Source organism: Phalaenopsis equestris, unplaced genomic scaffold (assembly GCF_001263595.1).
Source record: "Phalaenopsis equestris unplaced genomic scaffold, ASM126359v1 Scaffold000297, whole genome shotgun sequence".
Taxonomy (NCBI): domain Eukaryota; kingdom Viridiplantae; phylum Streptophyta; class Magnoliopsida; order Asparagales; family Orchidaceae; genus Phalaenopsis; species Phalaenopsis equestris.
The window spans coordinates 3,648,705-3,670,452 of NW_018164739.1; the positions used below are offsets into that span (position 1 = coordinate 3,648,705).

The 21,748-nt window shown below is 32.7% G+C and overlaps 1 protein-coding gene across 1 annotated transcript in view; it reads right to left on the minus strand.

Moving 5' to 3' along the window:
* Positions 1 to 19,446, minus strand: part of LOC110025407 (zinc finger protein 346-like) — a 29,033-nt gene extending 9,587 nt beyond the window's left edge. The window contains exons 1-2 of the mRNA XM_020725865.1: positions 19,201 to 19,446; positions 18,897 to 19,166 (exon numbers count right to left, since the gene is read on the minus strand). Of these exons, the coding sequence (XP_020581524.1) occupies positions 18,897 to 19,166; positions 19,201 to 19,308 (378 nt within the window). The 5' untranslated portion in view covers positions 19,309 to 19,446. The remainder of the gene's footprint in view (positions 1 to 18,896; positions 19,167 to 19,200) is intronic.
* Between the last annotated feature and the right edge of the window lie 2,302 nt (positions 19,447 to 21,748).

Consider the following 21,748-nt stretch of genomic DNA (forward strand, 5'->3'; position numbering starts at 1 on the left):
TATTATTGTGGTGTTAGTGAGGTATTATTGCGGTATTATTGTGTTGTTATTATGATGTTATTGCAATATTTTTTTAGTGTTATTAGATGTTATTGAGTGGTTTTATAACGACATTGTGGTGGTATTCGATTAGTGTTATTGTGATGTTATTATGATTTTAATGTGAACTTATTGTGGTGTTATTACTGTTTTATTTATGTTATTACGGTGTTATTGTGGTGTTATTATGATATTATTGCAGTATTTTGTTGTGTTATTGAGGTGTAATTTGAGTGATATTATGGTGATTCTGTGGTGTTATTCGATTGGTGTTATATATTGTTATTGTAGTATTATTGTAGTGTTATTCATGTGTTATTAATGTGTTATTATTGAGTTATTTGAGTGGTATTAAGGCGGCACTATGATAGCATTCAACTAGTGTTATTTGAGTGCTAATATGATGTTATTGCGGTATTTATTGTGGCGTTGTTTAGGTGTCATTGTAATGTTATTGTAGCATTATTGTGGTGCTATTATAGTGTTATTGCGATAATATTGTGGTTATTAAAACATTTTTGTTGTGTTATTGTGGAGATATTATAATATTATTATTATATTTTTGTAGTGTTATTTAAGTGTTAATTGAGTAGTATTGTGGCAATTATGTGGTGGTATTCGATTTGTGTTATTACGGCGTTATTATGATATTATCGCAGTATTATTGTGGTGTTATTCATGTGTTTTTGTTGTGCTATTATATTGTTAATGCGGTATTTTTGTGGTGTTAAAATTATGGCAGTTCTGTGGTGGAGAAAATAATGTGGTCGTTCTGTGATGATATTCGATTGGCCTTATTACGGTATTATTATGATATTATTATGATGTTATTCAACTATTATTAAGGTGTTATTGTGATGTTGTTCAAGTGATATTGTGGTGGCTCTATAGTGTCATTTCATTGGTGTTAATAAAATGTTATTATGATATTATTGCGGTATTATTGTAGTGTTATTGAAGTGTTATTGCAATGTTAATGTGGTATTATTGTGGTGTTGTTGCAACATTTTTGTGGTATTATTGTGGTGTTATAACGGTGTTATTGTTGTGTTATTGTGGTATTATTATGGTTTTATTGTGGTTTTATTAGACTGTTATTTTTGTAAAGTTTGTGTTTTTCTTTTGCCTAATGCATGTTATTATGTTGTTATTTTCTGTGTAGTTTGAAAAGCCTGAAGATCTTTGTAATGATCCAATTGCAGACATTTTTATGTAATGGAAAAGAAACATATGAACTATATTGTGTTTATGTTCATCATATTGGATTTACTGTTCGAAAGGACCACAATAATTTTTAGCCGAATTCGAGGAATATTAAGAGGAAAGACTTTTTATGTGAGAAAACTGGTTTAAAAAAGAGTTGAAGTTCACCAACACAGAGACACAGGAACTATTTATTAGATATGCAGTTGATGTTCAATACAACCGGACAATTAAAAAATTTATAAAAACACCACACCTTAGTGAAGCTTGGTGATAAACATCTTTCGCGTTCTGGCAAAAAGATACGTGAAATCAATGCAGATATGTTTAGATCAATGACAGAATCAGGTATAAGTGCTGTAGATGTATTTAACTTTCTTGCTACAGAAGTTGAGGGAGTCAAGAAACTTGAATGTACGAGGAGATATGAATTCAAATTCATTCAAAAAGAGAGTTAGTATTAAAAATAGTGACGCTAATTCTCTATTACAATTGTTCACGGAGAAACAAACTAGAGAGTATGTTTGTATGGGATTTCCAAATTGATGAGCGGTAGGTTGATGAGCTTTTTTTGGAGTGATGACACGTCCAGACTTGATTATAACTGTTTTGGAAATATTATTTTTTATAGAAGTTATAGACTAAATAAATCTAATTTATGTTGTGCTCATTTTGTTGGGGTGAACCACCATTGGCAAAAAGTTGATTTTGTGTCAGACGAGACGATTAATTCGTTTAAATGACTATTCAAAATATTTATTCGTATTATGGATGACAAACATCCAATAACAATTTTTACTGATCAGGATTAAGCTTAAAATTTATGGTATACAATATAAAGGTTATATTTTCATAAAATACCTTTTTCAGAGAATCATCTGCATAAATAATCTATCCTGTTTTGGAAATCTTTATCAACATCGGTGATCGCAATGCACACTAGAGTTAAGAGATTCCACAACATCCTTTATTGTTTGTTCAATTTGTTCTGTTTGTTCAATATCTAAAAGTAACTTGTCACCCCTAACGACTTGAGTATCTACGACACCCTTTATTATTTGTTGTTCCACAATATCTTTTATTGTTTATTTTTTAGTTGATTTATGAACATCGGTTTCATCTTTTATTGTTTGTTTTGTTTGTTCGATATCTAAAAGTAACCTCACACCCCCAACGTTTGAAATATCTACATCTTTTATTACCTATTGTTCCACATGTTTTATTGTTTGAAAATCTACAGATTTAGTTTTCCTTCTCTTCAACTCAAATGTAGTGTATGGGGAACTCACTTTTCTCTTCCTTCTATTTTGTCTGGCCTTGACCCTTCAGATTATACTGTAAAGTGAGAATTGATATGTTTTTTTCTTCATTGAATTCTCGTCCAATTCCATTATTATATTTTCCAACTTATTAACTTCACACTTCATGTTTGTAAATGTATTTTGTAAATTGAATACTTTGTTATTTATTGATTCTTGAAATTCACAGAGAATTTTCTCCTGATTTCTAGGTAATTGAATAATTTATTCAAATCCTTTATTGACCCCTGTACACGTTGGCTGCGGAGTGATGTCACTTGAAATGAGAAGGTCCACATCAAATGAAATTGGTGATTGTGGTATAGAGTGAGTTTCATGAGTGATATATCGGGGGGTTTTAATTGGATCGGGTTGTCCTTCAACTGCAGGAGCGAGTAGGTGGTGTTCTTCGTCTTTCAAATCCAAAAATGAATCGTAAACCTACAATGAGTCATAATTACAATCACACATGAATTGAACTTTCCAAAAAGAATAAAATTATCTAATGAGATAATAACATGTACAGGGTTGAGCTTCTTAAAAGTTTGATGTATCAAGGACGAGTCTCAGCTCATATTTGTTGGCTACCTCAACATGCGAGGCCAAGCCTCAGGTGCACTAGGAGTAACAATAGAAGTATGCTCATAAAATTAGAGTTGTGTAAATGTTAAATTATAATCTGCTATGGCTAAAAAAAATTTAAATGGTGTAAACATCACCAACCGTAGGCAGAAAAACAAATCCATTGATATATCCAAATAACTGATTCCGCCTTAATTTTGTGACGACGACATCACTTGACTAAGAAGAAAATAATGTACATTCTCGGCAAAAAAGTAAAACCCTTTGGACACACTAAAGTTGTTCGAAGAAAAAAATAAATTAGTTAACAAAAACTTTAAAAACAGTTCATCAAATGGCATAAAACACTCACTAGATGAAACCTTCACTAAGTCATTCTTTATCTGTCTCATAGATACACCACAAGATGAGTCTTTATTCCAGTGTACTAATTCTCCTCTGTTGGGCGTGCCTATCAGTAGGGCAACCTGGTTAAATTTTAATTTAAATTCATTCTCGCCCATCTTGAATACACTATGTTGAACATCCCAACATTTCAAGATGTGTAGTGTTAGGAAATTATCTTGTGGATATAGAGGCTGATCAAAAAATTAAAGCACATCCATAACCTTCAAGTTGTTCAAAGTCTCCTCAGATATGGCATGTTTGATCATATCACGAACAGATCTTACTACAGATTATCAACACCAACAATTGAACATCCTTAGGTCAAAAATCTGCAAAAGATAATGCAAAAAAAAAAAAAAATATTTTGTTAATGTCAAATGTGTCAATAATAACACCAAAATATGTCCACAATTACACCAAAATATCTACAATAACACAAAAAAAATGTCTAGAATAACACTAAAATATGTCCACAATAACAATAAATATGTCCAGAATAACACAGAAATATATCCACAATAACACCAAAATGTGTAGAAAAATTAGAAACCTAATAGCATCAAAATATATACCCAGAATACAACACAAATATGTCCATAACAAAATAATAACAAAATATATACATGATAATACCAAATATGTCCAGACAAATTAACACCCTTATTACACCAAAATATGTCTACACTACAACATACATATTATCATAATAACACAGAATCAATAACAAAATAACACCATGCTGCCACTAAAATGATCATGTCATACAAATGAGATACGACCATAGTAACACCAAATTAAACCTCTTCAAAATCAAATTAACATAAGAAAACCTGCATGCAAAAAGCAAACACAACATTAAAAAAAACTGCATGCAAAAACACCAACTCACAATATCACTCAAATAATATCACAATAACACATCAATAACACTCCAATAATACCGCAATAACACCATAATAATACCTCAACAACACCTCAATAACATCAGTCGACTACCGCCACAATACAGCTCTAAAAACTCCACAATAATATCACAATAACACCATAACAACATCGAAATAACATCAATCAAATTTCACTCAAATAACATTAAAATAACACCATAATAACACCTAAATAACATCAATTAAAAATCACTCAAATAACATAACAATAACATATAAATAATATCTCAATAATATCACAAAAATATCACAATAACACCACAATAACAACTCAATAACTTCTTAATAACACTTCAATAATACTGCAGTAACACCATAATAAAACCACAATAACACCAGTTCAATATCACTTAAACAACGCCTCAAAAATACCAAAATAATACCGTAATAACATCATAATAAAAATGCAATAACATCAGTTGAATAACTCCATGAAACAATCACAATACTACTCTAACATCAAAATAACACATTAATTACACAAGTCGAATACCACCACTGAACCGCCACAATAGCACTCAAATAACAACACAATAAAATCACAATAACACCTCAATAACACCAATCAAATAATACCACAAAATTGTCACAATACCACTCCAATAACACCATAATAACAACAAAATAATATCACAATAGCATATCAATAACACCTCAATAACACCACAATAATATCGCAATAACAACACAAAAATATCACCACAGAACTGCCACAATGTGATGTTATTATGGTTGTATTATGGTGTTATTAGTGTAATGACATGATGTTATCGTCATGCAATGTTGTTATACAATGATGTTATTTATGTCGTCATATTGCTGTGTTATTGCAGTGTTATTGTGATTGTATTGTAATGCTAGTAGTGTAACATCATAGTGTTATTGTCATGCAAATGTGGATGTACATTAGTGTTCATGTCATTGTATTGTGGACTTATTGTGGTTGTGTTGCAGTGTTATTAGTGTAATGACAAAGTGTTGTTATCATGCAAATGTGGGGTTACTCTGGTGCTATTATGATGTTATTATTTGATTGATGTTATCACAAATTTCGTATAATGACAATAGTACGGTGGTGTTATTCGTGCACTCGTATTGTGGTGTTACTCTGATGCTATTATGATGTTATTATTGTAATGATGTGATGTTATTATCATGCAAATGTGGTGGTACAGTGGTGTTATTCGTGCCGACGTATTGTGGTGTTATTACGGTATTATTAGTGTATTGACATGATGTTATTGTCATGCAAATATGGATGCACAGTGGCGTTATTCGTGCCGTCGTATTGTGGTGTTATTAGTGCAATAACACGATGTTATTGTAATGTAAAAGTGATTGTATAGTAGTATTATTCGTGCCATCGTATTGTGCTGTTATTATAGTATTATTAGTGTAATGACATGGTATTATTATTGTGCAAATGTGGTTGTACAGCGGCGTTATTTGTGTCGTCATATTGTGTTGTTATTCGCTTAATGACATAGTTTTATTGTCATGCAAATGTGGATGTATTGTAGTATTATTTTGGTTGTATTATAGTGTTATTAATGTAATGACATGATGTTATTGTTATGCAAATGTGAGAGACAGCGTTGTTATTCGTGTCATCGTATTGCGGTGTTATTTTAATGTTATTATGGTGATATTGTCAGACAAATGTAGTTGTACAGTGGTGTCGTCGCATTGCAATATTATTTTTGTGTTATTGTGGTGTTATTAGTGTAATGACATGACCTTATTATCATGCAAATGTGGATGTACAGTGGTGTTATTTGTGTCATCGTATTATTGTGTTATTAGTGTAATGATTTGACGTTATTGTCATGCAAACGTGGTTCTACAGTGATGTTATTTGTGCATCGTATTGTGATATTATTATGGTTGTATTGCGGTGTTATTAGTGTAATGAATTGATCTTATTGTCATACAAATGTGGATGTACAATGGTGTTATTCATGTCGTCATATTATGGTGTTATTGTGGTTGTATTGTGGTGTTATTAGTGAAATGGTATGGAGTTATTAGCATACATAATATTGTGGTAGTAAAATGAAACAGTTTCTCTTCCAATACCAAATCATCAATTCAGATGGATAATTTAGCTATCAAGCTTGTCATTGCACAATGCAAATAAAGACTACATGAAGCAATGTTTATCTCAGTTACATAAACTTTTCAAAGCAAGTACAACCATACAACCAAAATTACCTAGATGCTCTCTTTCAACTCTTACGCTCCCTGTTTTCCTTGTGTTTTTCCATTCCTGTATATTAATTTGCTTGAAAAAACAAAGAGAAGCAAATGAATTCACACCCTAAATCCCAAATCCTTACATATAATTTGTTTCGGATAATAAACCTAAAACATCACAAAACTTACATGGCGAGACAGAGGGACAATAACAACTATGCGTCTGACGATCGACAATGCGAGGGATTTCAAACAAACCAAACATTATCTACCAAAATCACAGATGAATAACGCTCTGCGAAAGACCTGATGGAGTTAGAAGAAACTGGATTTTAATTCGGCGTGAAGGGGTTTGTTCTCGAAGCAATGGGTTGGATCAGGCTAGGTCATGCATTATATTATATGATGGCTTTGTTTTCGAAGCAATGGGTTGGATCGGGTCAGGTCACACATTAAAATATAGAGCTTTTCATTTTTTATCCAGTGGGTGCATAGCTTACACTTGATGAAATCTGACTCCTGAGACAATATTTTCTCCTATAGAAGGCTCTAACTCCAGGCAAGTGAGATACCTTTGGACGACACAAATCATGACATCTCATAAGAATTATTCAGTTACATTGGATGGACTATAATAATTGAATAAGTAGTTTGATATGACAAAATCATGAAATTTTGACCAAGTTTATCGCCATTTGATCCAGAATCAACTACCATACAAGTAGAAGGCAACTAGTTATTCTCCTAAACATAATATAATTTTAGACATTACTAGAATAAGCTTTGACAAAAGATAAATTCTCACATGCCCTCATTGCAAACACTTGGAAGCATCAAATCATATGACAGAAGATAAAAAGCCTTTCACAATTAGAACATATGCCATGAAACTTATAACGTTTGAATTACACGAGTAACAATAAAAAATGGTCATAATAGTTCGATCATTCTCTCAAAAACCTGATATTTGACTCCGTGTTTCTAGTATTTAATCTGCACTGCAAGTTATTATTAATCAGAAAATTCACTTGAGATAAAAAAATGTGTTTTCAATTCCTCATATAATACGTCACTTTTAAGCCTTGAACATGAGGAGGATAATTAGCAATGCAGAGATGGGTTCAAAATTCCACCTTTTAAAGAATAATCCCCTAAGGCATAAGTTTAGATAACGAGTCATGTATCCAACAAATCACCTACTTAAAATTCAAAAACTTTAAATAATGATAATGAAACATGATTTGGCACTTTGGCCCAGGACACTCAAACTTTATTCGCCTTAAGAAATCCATTCTACATCTATTCGCTGACGAAATTCAAAAGACATTCAATATAAAATCTTTGATCCAGCTAAACACACTCGTAATTCATAAACTAGTCAAACATACAAATCATTCTAAAATTTTATTTTAGTCCATAATGATGTGTAAGCACAACCTAGATTTAAAATTTTCATTTGATTTAGATGGTTTATTTCATTCAACGACAAGCACATCTGCCTTACTTTGATTTTCTTAATGAAGGAAAAACTAAAACAGGAAAATCTTTAAAACAATTCAACACCAAAATAAACTCAATTTCAGCCCAAAATCTAAACCTAAAAACTGAATATGTCAAAGAAAATTTTAAATAAGAAACTATCCCTTACACCAGGAGACTTTTCACCAAGGCTTTTATATAGACACACTCAACAAAATGATCAGTGAAGAAAAAAAATCACTCAACGTGGCTAAAGCACAAATTTTCTCTACAAAAATTTGTAAGTACCTATAGAAAAAACACCATACCAATTATATATCTAATTAATAAAATGGCCTCCATAAATTTCAAGCCCATATTCAGCCCCCTCTTTATTCATTTCCCAAGAACAAAATTATTTCTTATATATTTCCAAAATTCTTTTGGTATTTAATCCTTATTCACATTTATTTCTAGCATCAAAGAAAATCAAATTATATATCAATTAAAGGTATCATTCATCAAATACTTCTAAGAAAATGTACAAATACTATCACGCAATCAATAGAAAAATTTATAATTCCATTGGCAAAACATTCCTTGAACACCAATCTTACCACAAACCTAAAATACCTATGATGAAAAATTCAAGGCGAAGAAGTTAAGTTTAAAATTCTTTTTATCAACCACCATCATCTCTTATCAAATTCCTAGATAATAAACATTTCTTATTGCTCATTCATCCATTGAAGCCTAACTATAGTCGCAGACTTCCTTGTAATCTAATCAGTATATCCAACCCATTGAAGCCTAAACAGAATCACAAGCTTCCACTTTGTCAATAAAACCATTATGTGTAGAACGGGTTACATGTCCATACTAGAAGAGAATAAAAAAACTATGAGTGCAAGCAATCAACATATCTCCAACACACCAAGAACTTGAAATTAGTTTACGGTTCAAAGAATTACAAACTGATGACAATAAATTCATGGATCATAGTGCTAATCTCTATTGTGCTATGGACTTAAGAAAATGAATGAGGTCATGTACCAAGCACATAATCTACAATCATGACATATAAAAGATGTTCACCTGAATTCAAAGATTTTGTCACTTGCATTGATAAAATACATATTCCAAATAATATCCATAAAGTTCTCTAAACCCAAAGTGGAAGAAATGTACAATAATAATAAATGAAACCTTAGAAACAGATCAGACATGAGAACTTTTTAAACTTCCATCATGAAAAAAATTTCTTAGATACAAATAAATCATTACAATCAAATACAGAGCAAATGACAGTGCAAATAAATTTATTGTCCAACTTGCTACAAAAAGATACACCTAATCACATGTTTTCACAATCAAAAAGCTCTATTATTATCAAACTCAACACAATTAAAATTTTATCCTCATTACTGGGAAATTTGGACTTTTCTTTACATCAACTTGAGTTTAGAAGTGTTTCTCAATGGGGATTCCAAGGAGGAAGTATAAATGGAGAACCCACTTATATTGATAATCAAATAAATATCAATCAAAGTATGCAAACTCTAAAAATCTTTATATGATCCCAATCAATCCCCTCAGGCATGGTTTGGCAAATACTCCATACCAATCCAAATGAGCAAGTACACTCGGTGAAAATTTAATCACTCTTTGTTAAGGGTTCTACAAAAGAAAAAAAAAAGGTCATTTTTATCATGTATGTTCATGAGCCTTAGGTTAGCTGCAAAAATTTCCCTATGATCAATAAAGTGTCTAAAGACATTAAGGATAAGTTTCCCTAAACTTGGCGAGAATGAGGTATTTAGAAAATTTTTTATCCTTTATTGGTCCTATTTGCAATCAATTAATTAGAACAAGACTTTTTTCTTTTCATACCTTCAAAGGGGAAATTTAATAACTATGGGGTCTAGGTGCTAACGGGGGATACTTGCCTACAAAAAATATCTTCTTCTGGTTTTAGGGCATAGGAAAAAACTGCATTGATTGATTGCAATAATCATCTAATACAAAGATAGATAGATATATAGATATATATAGATATATATATATATATATATATATATAGAGAGAGAGAGAGAGAGAGAGAGAGAAGGATATACATGGCAATTAAAGGAGAACTAAGTCGTGAAGAACATGAATAAAATAATAAAATATTAACAAACCTAATAACATAGAATATAATTGATTTAATTGCTAAAAATAAATAAATAAATTCTATATTAATTAACTCATAATTCTAACACCCCAAATTTATGCATATATATATTTCTGTATCTATACATATATATATCAATCATGCCCAACTTGTTCACAAAGAGTTCAAAATAAGACTTAAATAATTTTTGGCAAGAATATTAAATATATGGAACAAAAGGCATGCAAATAACCACACAATCTCCTATATGAAGAGAATATCAATCTTAACATGCTTTGCTAGATAATGTTGTAGTGGATTATGTGCAATGCTAATAGATGCATTATCGCCAAAATAAAATATCATATGTATAGTTATTATTATTTTCAGTTCCCTGAAAATTCTTTCCACCTATAGCATCTCACATAGTCCAGTGGCCATAGCTCGCTACTCGGGTTCAACTTTGTTTCTACATTCTGCTTTTTGCTTCTCTATGTAGGAAATTTTCCCAAACATATGTATAATATCCTAACAAGGATCTATAACTCACTGATCAATCTAAACAAATCTACATTAGTATATCACTTATGGTTTGATGCTTATCTTTAAGAAAAATAAACATTTGCATAGAAAATCTTTCAAGCATCGAAGAATCCAATATATAGCTTCCAAAATTTTCATATGGTGAATGTAAAAATTGACTAATAAGACTAACAGTGAAAGCAATATCAGGGTGTGTGCCGGATTAAATAAATTAACTTTCCTGATAATTTTTTACATTAAGTTATATTCACCGAATTTGTCTTGCTTGTCATTCCCAAGTTTTTTATTTGAATCAAATGAAGTGTGTGTTGTTCTATAACCACTTACTTTCCTCTATTTAAGAAGATCAATCATAAAATTTTACGGTGAGAATAATTCCCTTCTTTGATCTAGTAAGTAGTAATCTTCATACAACAAAAAAAAAAAAAAAAACTTCAAAGATCGAAGAACAACATCTTCAATTAGAATTATATCATCTGCATATACGATTAATATAACAACTTTCTCATCCTATCAATGTTTCATAAAACAGTTTACCTTCACAAAGTGAACCTACCAAATCATGCCATTGGCATTTATATTCATCCATACAAATTTTCTTCAATTTGCACCTTAGTGCCAAGTTTTTAACCAAATTTCGGCAGTTCATCCAGCTAAACTTCTTCTTCTAAGCCTCCATTCAGAAATACACTTTAAACAGCTAACCGTACTGGTGGCCAATTAAGGTTAGCATCTAATATTTAGGGAATTCTTATTGCAAATAATTTTACGACTGAAGAAAATGTTTCTAGACAATTAGTGTCATATTTTTTAGTGAATCCCTTCGCAATGAATATGGCTTTGTATTGTTCTATGGTAGCCTTTAAAAGAGAAGCATAAAACTAAGTTAAGTGTTGCCCAGATGAGAATGATTACGCGGATGAGTGGCTTTACAGTTGGAGACAAAATGCAAAATAAATACATTTGTGATAGGGTTGGTGTAGCTCCAAAGACGAACAAAATTAGAGAGAGTCGTCTTAGATGATTTGGTCCCATTAAATGTCGACCATCTGATGATCCGATTAGAAGAGAAGATGTTTTAGATTCGGCTTATGTTAAGAAAGGCAAAGGTAGACCTAGGAAGACTTGGGCATATTGTATAAAAAACGATCTTAATTTAGTAGAATTAAATGAAAATATGACACTAAATAGGGCACAATGAAGAAAAAGCAATCATGTAGCTGACTCCACTTAGTCGGATAAAGGTTTTGTTGTTGTTATATTGTTCTATGATGTCATAAGCTTTATATAAGAAATAGAATACCCAGCGTACCCATGGTTATCTCCACTTATAATAGATATATTAGTTCATATGTATTATTTTTTCGAAAGTTTTCATCACTTTAGAAATAGCCTCCTTCCCCTAGAGAATTTTACAACATTCTATGAAAAGAAAGTGATAAACGTTCATAAATTATATAATGAGATAAAGGATGTTTGGTAAAGGATTGTGCATTTTATCGGAGTACAATGGGAAAGTTATAATAGATATTAGGCTCAATTTTTGGATTGGATAACTCAATGTTGGAATAAGAGGATTTGATGGAGATATTACTTGGAGAGCATAAACATTCCAGAAAGTTCAAAAATTTAGTAGAGTCCATTCTATTGAGTAGTCCTTTGTCTTGAATAGACAATATCAAATGGTCTTAAATTAGTAGTTCCCTTATTTATATATGTAACATTGTGATTATTATGTGATGGTTGAATGGAAAGATCAGCATTCTCAATATTAAATACACATGTGCTTTCATTTGCCAAAAAATGAATTTTCACATTAAATAAAAGGAGGTTAAGCACTTCGATTTAATGTCATGCAAATCCTGGATATTATTATTGATCATGGTAGTTCCATGAGGTTGGTTTGACATTCCAGTTTTATGGAAATTCCATGAACTAGACATGGTTCTACGAATATCATTTCCCTTTTCATTTGATTCATAAAGAAAAACATTTGCTCAAATACCATTTAATCTGGCATTGGGAGGCATTTTATTGGCGATCCTTCTCTTGATCAAGATGTTAGTAATATGAATTTAAAGATGTCATAAAATAAACTCTATTAACCAAAATCAAAGGATCGAAAAAGATATTTTAACCAAATCGTTTGGCAAAATAAACTATAAAAGAGTAAATTGGCCAAACTAGATTAAAAAGGAGAGTGTGATATAGATTTAAGGTTTGGGTTCATTTTACCTTTCTATGATGAGGAGAGGTACAAAATAATACAATCCGACATCAAAATCGACACATTTTCCACATAAATTAGGGAAAACACAAATTTTATTTCCTGAACGCCAATCAAAACAATAAAACACTAATAACTCACATGAATACAAAAGAGGAGTAGCTATAATTTGAGAGGTAGAAAAGCTCTCTCAAACCCAAAACCTATGATACAAGACTCAATCTCATGCATAAACTCAACCAAAGACAAAATAGGCCTATTTATATCCAACAATAATAATAATAAAAGACAACAATAATAATAAAAGACTAAATTACCCTTAAGCGTACAAAAGACAAAATCGCACTTAGGCAAAGCATCAACATGACACAAAAGCTTGTAAAAGGGATGAATCTTCATTTAAAACAACTTGTTTGCGCCTGAATCACCATACTTCTTCAATGGGCTTCTTAATGGAGAGAGGAGTTAATCTATAGAAGGAAACGAGCGACCAATCTGGACAGGGACGTAATCTATAGAAACTTGAATCTATTCTAACATTAAAACTAGGAACTTCATTATGCTAAGTTTACATGAGCTCCTATTTATATAGAGTAAGAGAGAATAGCAAACTGCAACTATAATTTAACTTACAAGAAAGCAGTTAGCCAACTTATCAACATACCACAAAATGTGTATAATTATCGTCATAAAAAAGAACAACATAAACTAATTAGTTGAAGAAAAAAAAAAATAAGATAACAAGCAAATGCTATTCGCAGGATGAGTCGATCAACTAATGAGGTTGAGGTAGTTGGTCAGGTTGTTTAGCTTGATAGCATGACACTTCATGGTGACGTAGTCCTCCAAAATACATTTATCCTCCTTATAGTCTTTTATGTAAGATATTTTCAAATAGAAATTAGAGTAGGCATTGATGCCAAATGTCCATTATTGCTAAAAGTTATTTTGGGATCAATTTGAGAGAACAACTTGCAATATTTTTCTTTGTGAACACAAATAGGAGCACACAATATTTTCATTGGAGACAACTCAAAATTCAAATAGGGCGTACATTACAAGCAATATGCCCACCACATGTCCCACACAAACATGGCAACTTTCAAGTTAAATTCAATCCTTAAAATCCTGAGTGTTAGGTAATAACCAAACTTTTTAACCTTTGGTTTGCCTCTGGAATAAAAAAAGATTTTCCATGAAAAACAGCCTACAATATAAGTTATAGGGGATTCACATACATACCTTAAAAACCACATTATTCAAGATTTCAAGTAATGTGAGATCATAAAAGAAAGAAAATAAGGAAAATATGTGGCACGTGATATTACACCTTTAATTGACAATCGTGATGCAAGGAAGCTTTCAAAGATTAAGATTTTGGCTTGACGTGGAAATAATATGAGTAAAAAAATTCTAAAAAAATAAGCGATGTGAGAAATAGATGAGAAAATTAATTTTAATAAAAAGAATAAATAAATAGATGTCTGTGCAATCCACTAGCATTTTTTCAAGCATCGCATATGGAATCTGAGGACTTCACGTCCATAGGAAATAATTTCATTTCACTAAAACACAACATAATAAAATTAAGTAATTCTGATCAATCACTCTTCAATATAAACTAAAAAATTGTAAATATAATAACAATAACATCAACCAAATCAAAAACAAAATATAAAATCAAAATGGCATAGAATACCTAACAAAATTATGACAAAAAATAACATGAAGTCAAGTGTCCATAGTAAATCCCCGATGATCCATATAATTCCATTCTAAAGTACTTTACTCTAAAGTGTGGATATGTTAATACAATCAAAGAAGCATAATTCAAAGTAAATGATATTTTCAATTAAGTATAAAACTAAAATTTATAAAATGAATAACAATCTCATCTATAATTAGTAAAAGGAAAGCACTTGATCTGCCTTTGGCAAATAAAAAGCCTGCCTATAGAAATATCATCATGATGTATATGAGGCTCAAAAATTCTGCAATTAGATGACAAATCTTCAACATTAAAACTAAAACTGATAAAAAGTTTTTAAGACTCAGGTTGGGAAGTCTTCCTTGGTATATAAACTTCGATTAAGAGTCACACCCTATTGGCTTTACTAACTCCTAATAAAAGAGTTAAAACCCAATTTTGTGGCAAAATAAATGCTAACCAAGCAAACATTTCATTGAAGAATGGCTGGAATTAACTTTTAGATACACTAGCTAATAATATTTGTCATTATAATTCAATGTGCTGTTGAGGATATAGTGGGGTGCGGAGTAAAAATGTAAACCTAAAATTTAATTTGTAGACCAAAGTGACTTGTTAGCTTCAACCTCAAATTAAACTAATAGTTGGGCTCAATTTCCAGTTCATGTTTAAAAGATCATCTATGTGTGAGTTCATGTGCATCTATGTGTGAGTTCATGTGCGCAAAAAAAAAAAAAGGAAAGATGTCTTTTTATACGAATAACTTTATTCTAACTTTAAACCAACATTAGCATGATATTCATGGGCTATAATATCCTTAAATAATGACTAAAAATTTGTATAGGTGGTATTGGTGCTTGTGTTTCTACCAAAAAGTTATTCATGGATTTTATGCTAATGTGGAGGTTGAAGATGAAATAGGCAATAACTGCTTCTGATTGCTCTTAGGGTCTGTTTGGTGCAGCTGTAGATTATGTATAATCTACTGATAAGTAGATTATCCTGACAATCTGATAATTTGTATATTATTAGAATAAGCTAGCTTGTTGTTTGGGGAGCTTATTCAAAACAATTTATTTGTAGCTTTTGTTGGATAAATGATTATTTTGCCCCTGTTTAGAATGTTGTTTGCGACATAATTGTATTAGCAAAATAATAAATAAAATAGAAGCCCCAAACCATTACAGATCAGTTCAACAAAATAACATAGAGTGCTCACTCATGCGCAAGTATCAAAAGAAATAAAATAAATATAAATATAATTACAACTACAATTAAAAATATTAAAATATTTAATTTAAATTTTTGACGATGTTTGTCCTCAGCTGCAATGTCCTCGTGGGAAACCATCACACTCTGATCACTGTCGGCAGTGCAATATGTCGAAATGTTGGCCCAACAAAAGAAACAGTAACATAAAATGCGAGAAGCACAAGGCATGCACAAAAAAATAACCAGAACTTTATTGAATAAAAAATCATCAAACCATCGTGAGCGAACTGCAATGGCTTATCCATAACTATTTGCCAACCCCTACGATGCAAAAAAGAAATTACCAAATTGTCATAGATATGTTGTAAGATAATTCACCCAAGGGAAAGCACATAGATCAATATCATGCTTCAGAAAATTAACAAAGAAAGACAGCACAAGGTTCCTTTCCATGACATTCCAAACATTTGCTTTCAACATCTAGGTGCTAAATAGAGCTTACCATGAACTCAAAAATTTTGACATTAGAAAATGCCATTGGTAAATTTCTGTATTAAAGAAGCCAGAGCAAAAATTATGCATCTTATGATACTTCTATCATGAAATGGGTCATTTATGCCATAACAAAACGCATTACAGAACTTGGATGATGATCGTGGTGGGCAATGCATTTGACGGCTATCTAACGCCAAAACTATAAAATTTATGCCATCCAAATTATTTCTATGACATCAAACAATCAAAAACCCATACATCCATACCTTTTCTATGACTAATAACAAATCAACACACAACAAGGCATCACCAGAGCCAATAGAGCCAACACAAGGGCAAAAAAAATCGAACACTATTGTGAAAACATGAAGGAATCCATCAAAGACCGTTGCAATACATAGATCCAACACATGCATCAACAAAACACATTACTATTACAAGAGAGCCAGAGCACCAAAGTGAGGTGCGGGTGAGGGAGAACGAGGGAAAATTGGGGACGAGTGAGAATCAGAGCACAGGCGAGAGATCGGATGATGAGAAGGGCAGAGGAGAAGGGCAGAAGATTGGGATGAGATCGGTGGCAGGATCGAGGGGTCGGAGAGTAATAAGCTAGAATAGAATGCGGAAAGTGGGGTCCGTAGCACGATCGTAAATATTGAAAGCTTGACATCGAGCGATTTCAGACCGCCAATCATACGCGCGAAACAAACACTCGGTCGGTGTTTTCAAATTGTCGTCCGCACTAATAAGGTGCGCCAAACGGGCTCTTACTCGACAGTGGCTTTCAATGATACATCGAGAAGATAAAGATACAATGAACAAGAATAAATGGTAAAGCTGCAACAATAAAAAAATAATGTCAAATTACCAAGTTTTAAAAAATACAATAGCTACAACAATTTCTAGAAGAAAAAAAAAGATCAGATAACTTTTAGTAATCTAAATCCCTTTCCTCGGTTATCTGATAAGAACATAAAAGTTGTGTTGATCAAATCAAAAACGACATAAAAAAATAAGTGCTCAAAATGTTAGGAGTAAGCTTATCTAAAAAGTGGGTGGCCCTTCCACATTCGCAACCCAACAAAATGAGTCCAACATACCCGAAAACAAAGAAGCGCTTGAACATTTCAAAATAAGCATTTCGAAAGAAAATAATTTGTAATGAAATGAAGCATCATGCCAAAAAAATTCAAAAAACATCCAAAGGCTTTTGAATTAACAAAGGCAAATGAGAGGACTTCGCCAACAACTAAGGTTTTTTATGTGCTCCATATTGGTAGTTGAATCCTTCATGAGCAAGATTGTTGGCAAAGATAGGACTAGAATGTTGTATCCTTAAAATTGATGACATCATGAACATAGGTAGAGAGGTACTTATGAGGAAGACGAAGGCCCAACTTGACCCAAACAAGCCGAATATGATTTGACTTGGGTTGCTCAAAAATTCATACTGACATCCATGAGTTTGCTATGAGATCCATGTTTTTGTTTTGTTCGTGAGTACAACACAATTTAAAAAATTAATTTTTAGAACATTTAGGGGGTGTTTGGTATGCTACTTTTAATAGAATCTGCTTAATGATTTAACGTAAATCCAAACAAACACCATTGTTGGGTTAGATAAATTGGATGTCATGTTAAATCCTTTTTTTTTTTGTTTCTTTATTCTATGACGTAAATTCAAATTTATTAAATCTAACAATTAGTTGAATTTAATGGATTTAGCTTAGGAAGAAAATACTTCAAAAAGAGATTTATACCAAACAAGTCAAATGAATTTAACTAGATTTAGTCTTAATTGAACCAAACAATATTTCAGATTTAACAATATGGACTTGATAAATTTGGATTCACTGGATTTACTAAATCTAATTTAACTTAAATCCTACTTGCAACTGAACACCCCCTTAGAATTAACAAACCGGCCTACAATTGTACTGCACTTTGTCACGTAGCCTCTCTTTGGCATTGAGAATCCCGGCAATCTAGGGTTATAGCAAACACTGAGTACATAATGCATGATCGTCCAAGAATTACAAAGGATTTACAAATATTAGTTTAAGAACATTGTGAATTTATTGAAGAGGGATCTTCATTGAGAAAGCTGATTGAACTTATACATGTCTCGAATAAGAGATGTCCAACATGTTTACGGTAAGGAAGAATAAGCAATTGACCAAAGCAGATTCAACCTAGGATAAATTATCGCACATATATTATCATCAAAGCCCAAATAATCACCAACAATTTGCTTGTGGAGAAAAATATTTTTGTAATGCAATCCCAGGCTTCAAAACATAACACCGAAAACTGGTCCTCAGCCAAAATCTTTAACACAAAATAATTACAGTTAAGCTGGGAAAGCAAATACCACAATAAAGAAAAAGACAGAGGAACGCCATCCACGCAAAACTATACTTAAAAATACATTTTCACCAGAATTAGGGGAAATGCGTACAGCTTGCTGAAATGAAGCCGCTGCTAAGGCCTGTGCATAAGGGTACGATGCCGCGTGCTGCTGCTGCTGATAAACGCCATATGACACAGTCTGACCATCATATCCGCTTTGTATGGCATAGTGCTCTGCACCCTGGGCGACGCTACCGTCGGCATAGACGAGGCCAGACGGCGATGGATCCTCTTGTTTAACGATCGTATTGGGGTAAGGATTGGGGTTGGCCGTGGAGTAGTAGGCCGAATAGAGATGAGCAGCCGCAGGAAGCGGCTGGGGCAGCCGCAGGAGGCGGCTGCTGTGCCTGTGACTGTGGCTGTGGCTGTGGCTGTGGCTGTGGTTGTGGATGCGGATGTGACTGTAAGAAGGTTTGCGGCGCGGCGGAGAGATGATGGCTATTCTGAATCCCGTAATCCATCAGCTCGCATCCGATGTTAAATGGCGGGATTCAGAGATCAGTCGGCAGTCACCGTGGAAGGGTTTTAGGGAAGAAAATAAGAGCTTCGGAAGGAAAAAAATAGAAAAAAAAATATTATCCTTCCTATTCTGGCGTTGCGATGGGCCTGAGAGGAGATCAGGAAATAAAAAGGAAAGGTTTTGTAATTATACAAATGGATAATTATGTAAAGTTATTTGAGAATTTACATACATTGTACCAAAATTATATCAATTTATAAAATTAATACACATTAATATTTTAATTATCGATCGTATATATTTAAATTGTATCACAGTGTACTAGCCTGTGAATTAGTAAAAACTTATAGGTAGGGGTGCAGGCGAGCCGAGCATGAGCGAGCCTAGGCTTAGCTCGTGTTCGGCTTATTTATATTTTGAGCTTAAAAAGTGTGTTCGTGTTAGGTTTGCTTGCTTAGCGAGCCGAACACGAGTCTTTCACGAACAAATAGTCGTTTTGATAACCCTAATCACGTAGTTATAAGATGTTAAGGATTAGGGCAAGATTTAAAACATCATTTGAATATAATTTAATAATTTTTATTCTATTTTCTTCATTAATACTTTTAATTGATTATAAATCTTTGTAGTCTTGTAGTCAATTAATTTTTTTAAAAATACTACTCATCAAAGATATATATATATATATAATTGATTAGTAGTATTTCGAGCAAAAACGAGCCGAACACAGACGAATAAATATTAGTTTGTTTTGTTCGTGTTCGGCTTGCTAACTTAGCGAACGAGGCGAACACGAGCTGTTCGCGAACAACGAGCAGTTTTGACAGCCCTACTTATAGGCTAAGATTTTATTGTGAATTTTGATATTATAAGGGAGAATTTATAAAATGGAGATAAGCTTTTATTAATTTTGCAAATAGCTGAGATTTTAGGTATGAAATTGCCTTAAATTATTTATGAATTAATCTTTTACTAAAGAATAGTAAGATTTACATACAGATTACTCAATTCTTATATATTTGCATATGTTACACCAAAAGTTAAACTTTTACATATATGGCAGCTTACCAGTGAATTATAAGATGTATTTCACTTTTTAAAAGTAAAAAAATTGACTTTTTATTATGTGAGATGAATTTTGATTGGCATCATCCTGAAAAGTAAAGTTTAGAGTTGGATATGTGAATAGATAAGAATTGAGTGGTATCATGCTATGTATCTAAAGGACCCATAAATTATTCATTTCAAAAACTTGACAAACAATAATACTTGTTCATTCTACTTTATTAATAAGGATTTGACTCTAGTATATGTCTTTCATAAATATAAAGTTTTCTCTTATAATCATGATAATAGTACTTTAAGAACATTTTGAATCTATATCCTCCATAATAGCCATATTTGCACTGTCACCATGTATTTTTATTTGTTTAGAGACACACAAAATATTTTTTTTTGATTCATGGTCATCATTGACATCTATTTTTGATGTCACGGAAACCGGATGCCCCTGTGATATTGTGGGAGCTTGCAGCGTTGACGCGTGCCCTCCCGTAGCTCAAGAAATTTGTTGGGACGTTACCAAATGTACTCCATCTGCAGATTAGAGTTACTCTTGTCTTGGTCATGCTAGACAGTCACCAACACTGATCCATAATGATTCCTCGTTTTAGGGGCAAGTATGACGATCATTCTAAGACCTATGTGACCTGTTCTAGTCATGGAGAGCTCTTCCGTGTTGAAATGCACTTAAAGGACTCCCGGGACGAAAAATGACCCATAAGGGTCTTGTGTTAGCATGCTCAAATCGGACATGGCCACGCCTAACCCCTCTCCGTAAGGGTTGATGGGGCTACCTTCAGCGCAGCTACACCTGAAGGCAGCATGACCACTCCGCAAGATAGACCCCATGAAGTAATTACATCATGTTGTGGGTGTAACCACGCCAACCACGTGGGTAGAGTAGCGTGATCATACTCGAGCCTGGTGTGACCATACGAACCCCCTCAGATTTCAAATTTTGGCATGACGACCCTATGGAGGTGTGCCACCTGAAACCAAAATTTCATGCCCTCCTTGGACTTGAGGAGATCTTCTTGAGGGTATGAAAAGGCTGGGGGATTAACACTTTTTTGCATGTCCTAAGTTCCATTGATTCGCCATTTTTGGCTTAATTAAGGGGCACTTTGGGGATTTTGCATAGGGAGGCTGGTTCAGCTCCATCTCTCCACCTCATTCTCCTCTATCAACGACCTTCAACACTTTTGCCTCCTCCAAGAGCTGAACTCTTTTCTTCCTTGGAGCTAGGGTTTCTTCTTGAAGGCTTTGAGGTGAAGAGATTGAGAGAAAGGTGAGAGTGAGGACTTCTTTCTCACAACTCTCCTCTTCTTTTTCTTTCCCTTCTTCTCCACCCTGCATTAAAAAGCTATCTTCTTCTTCCT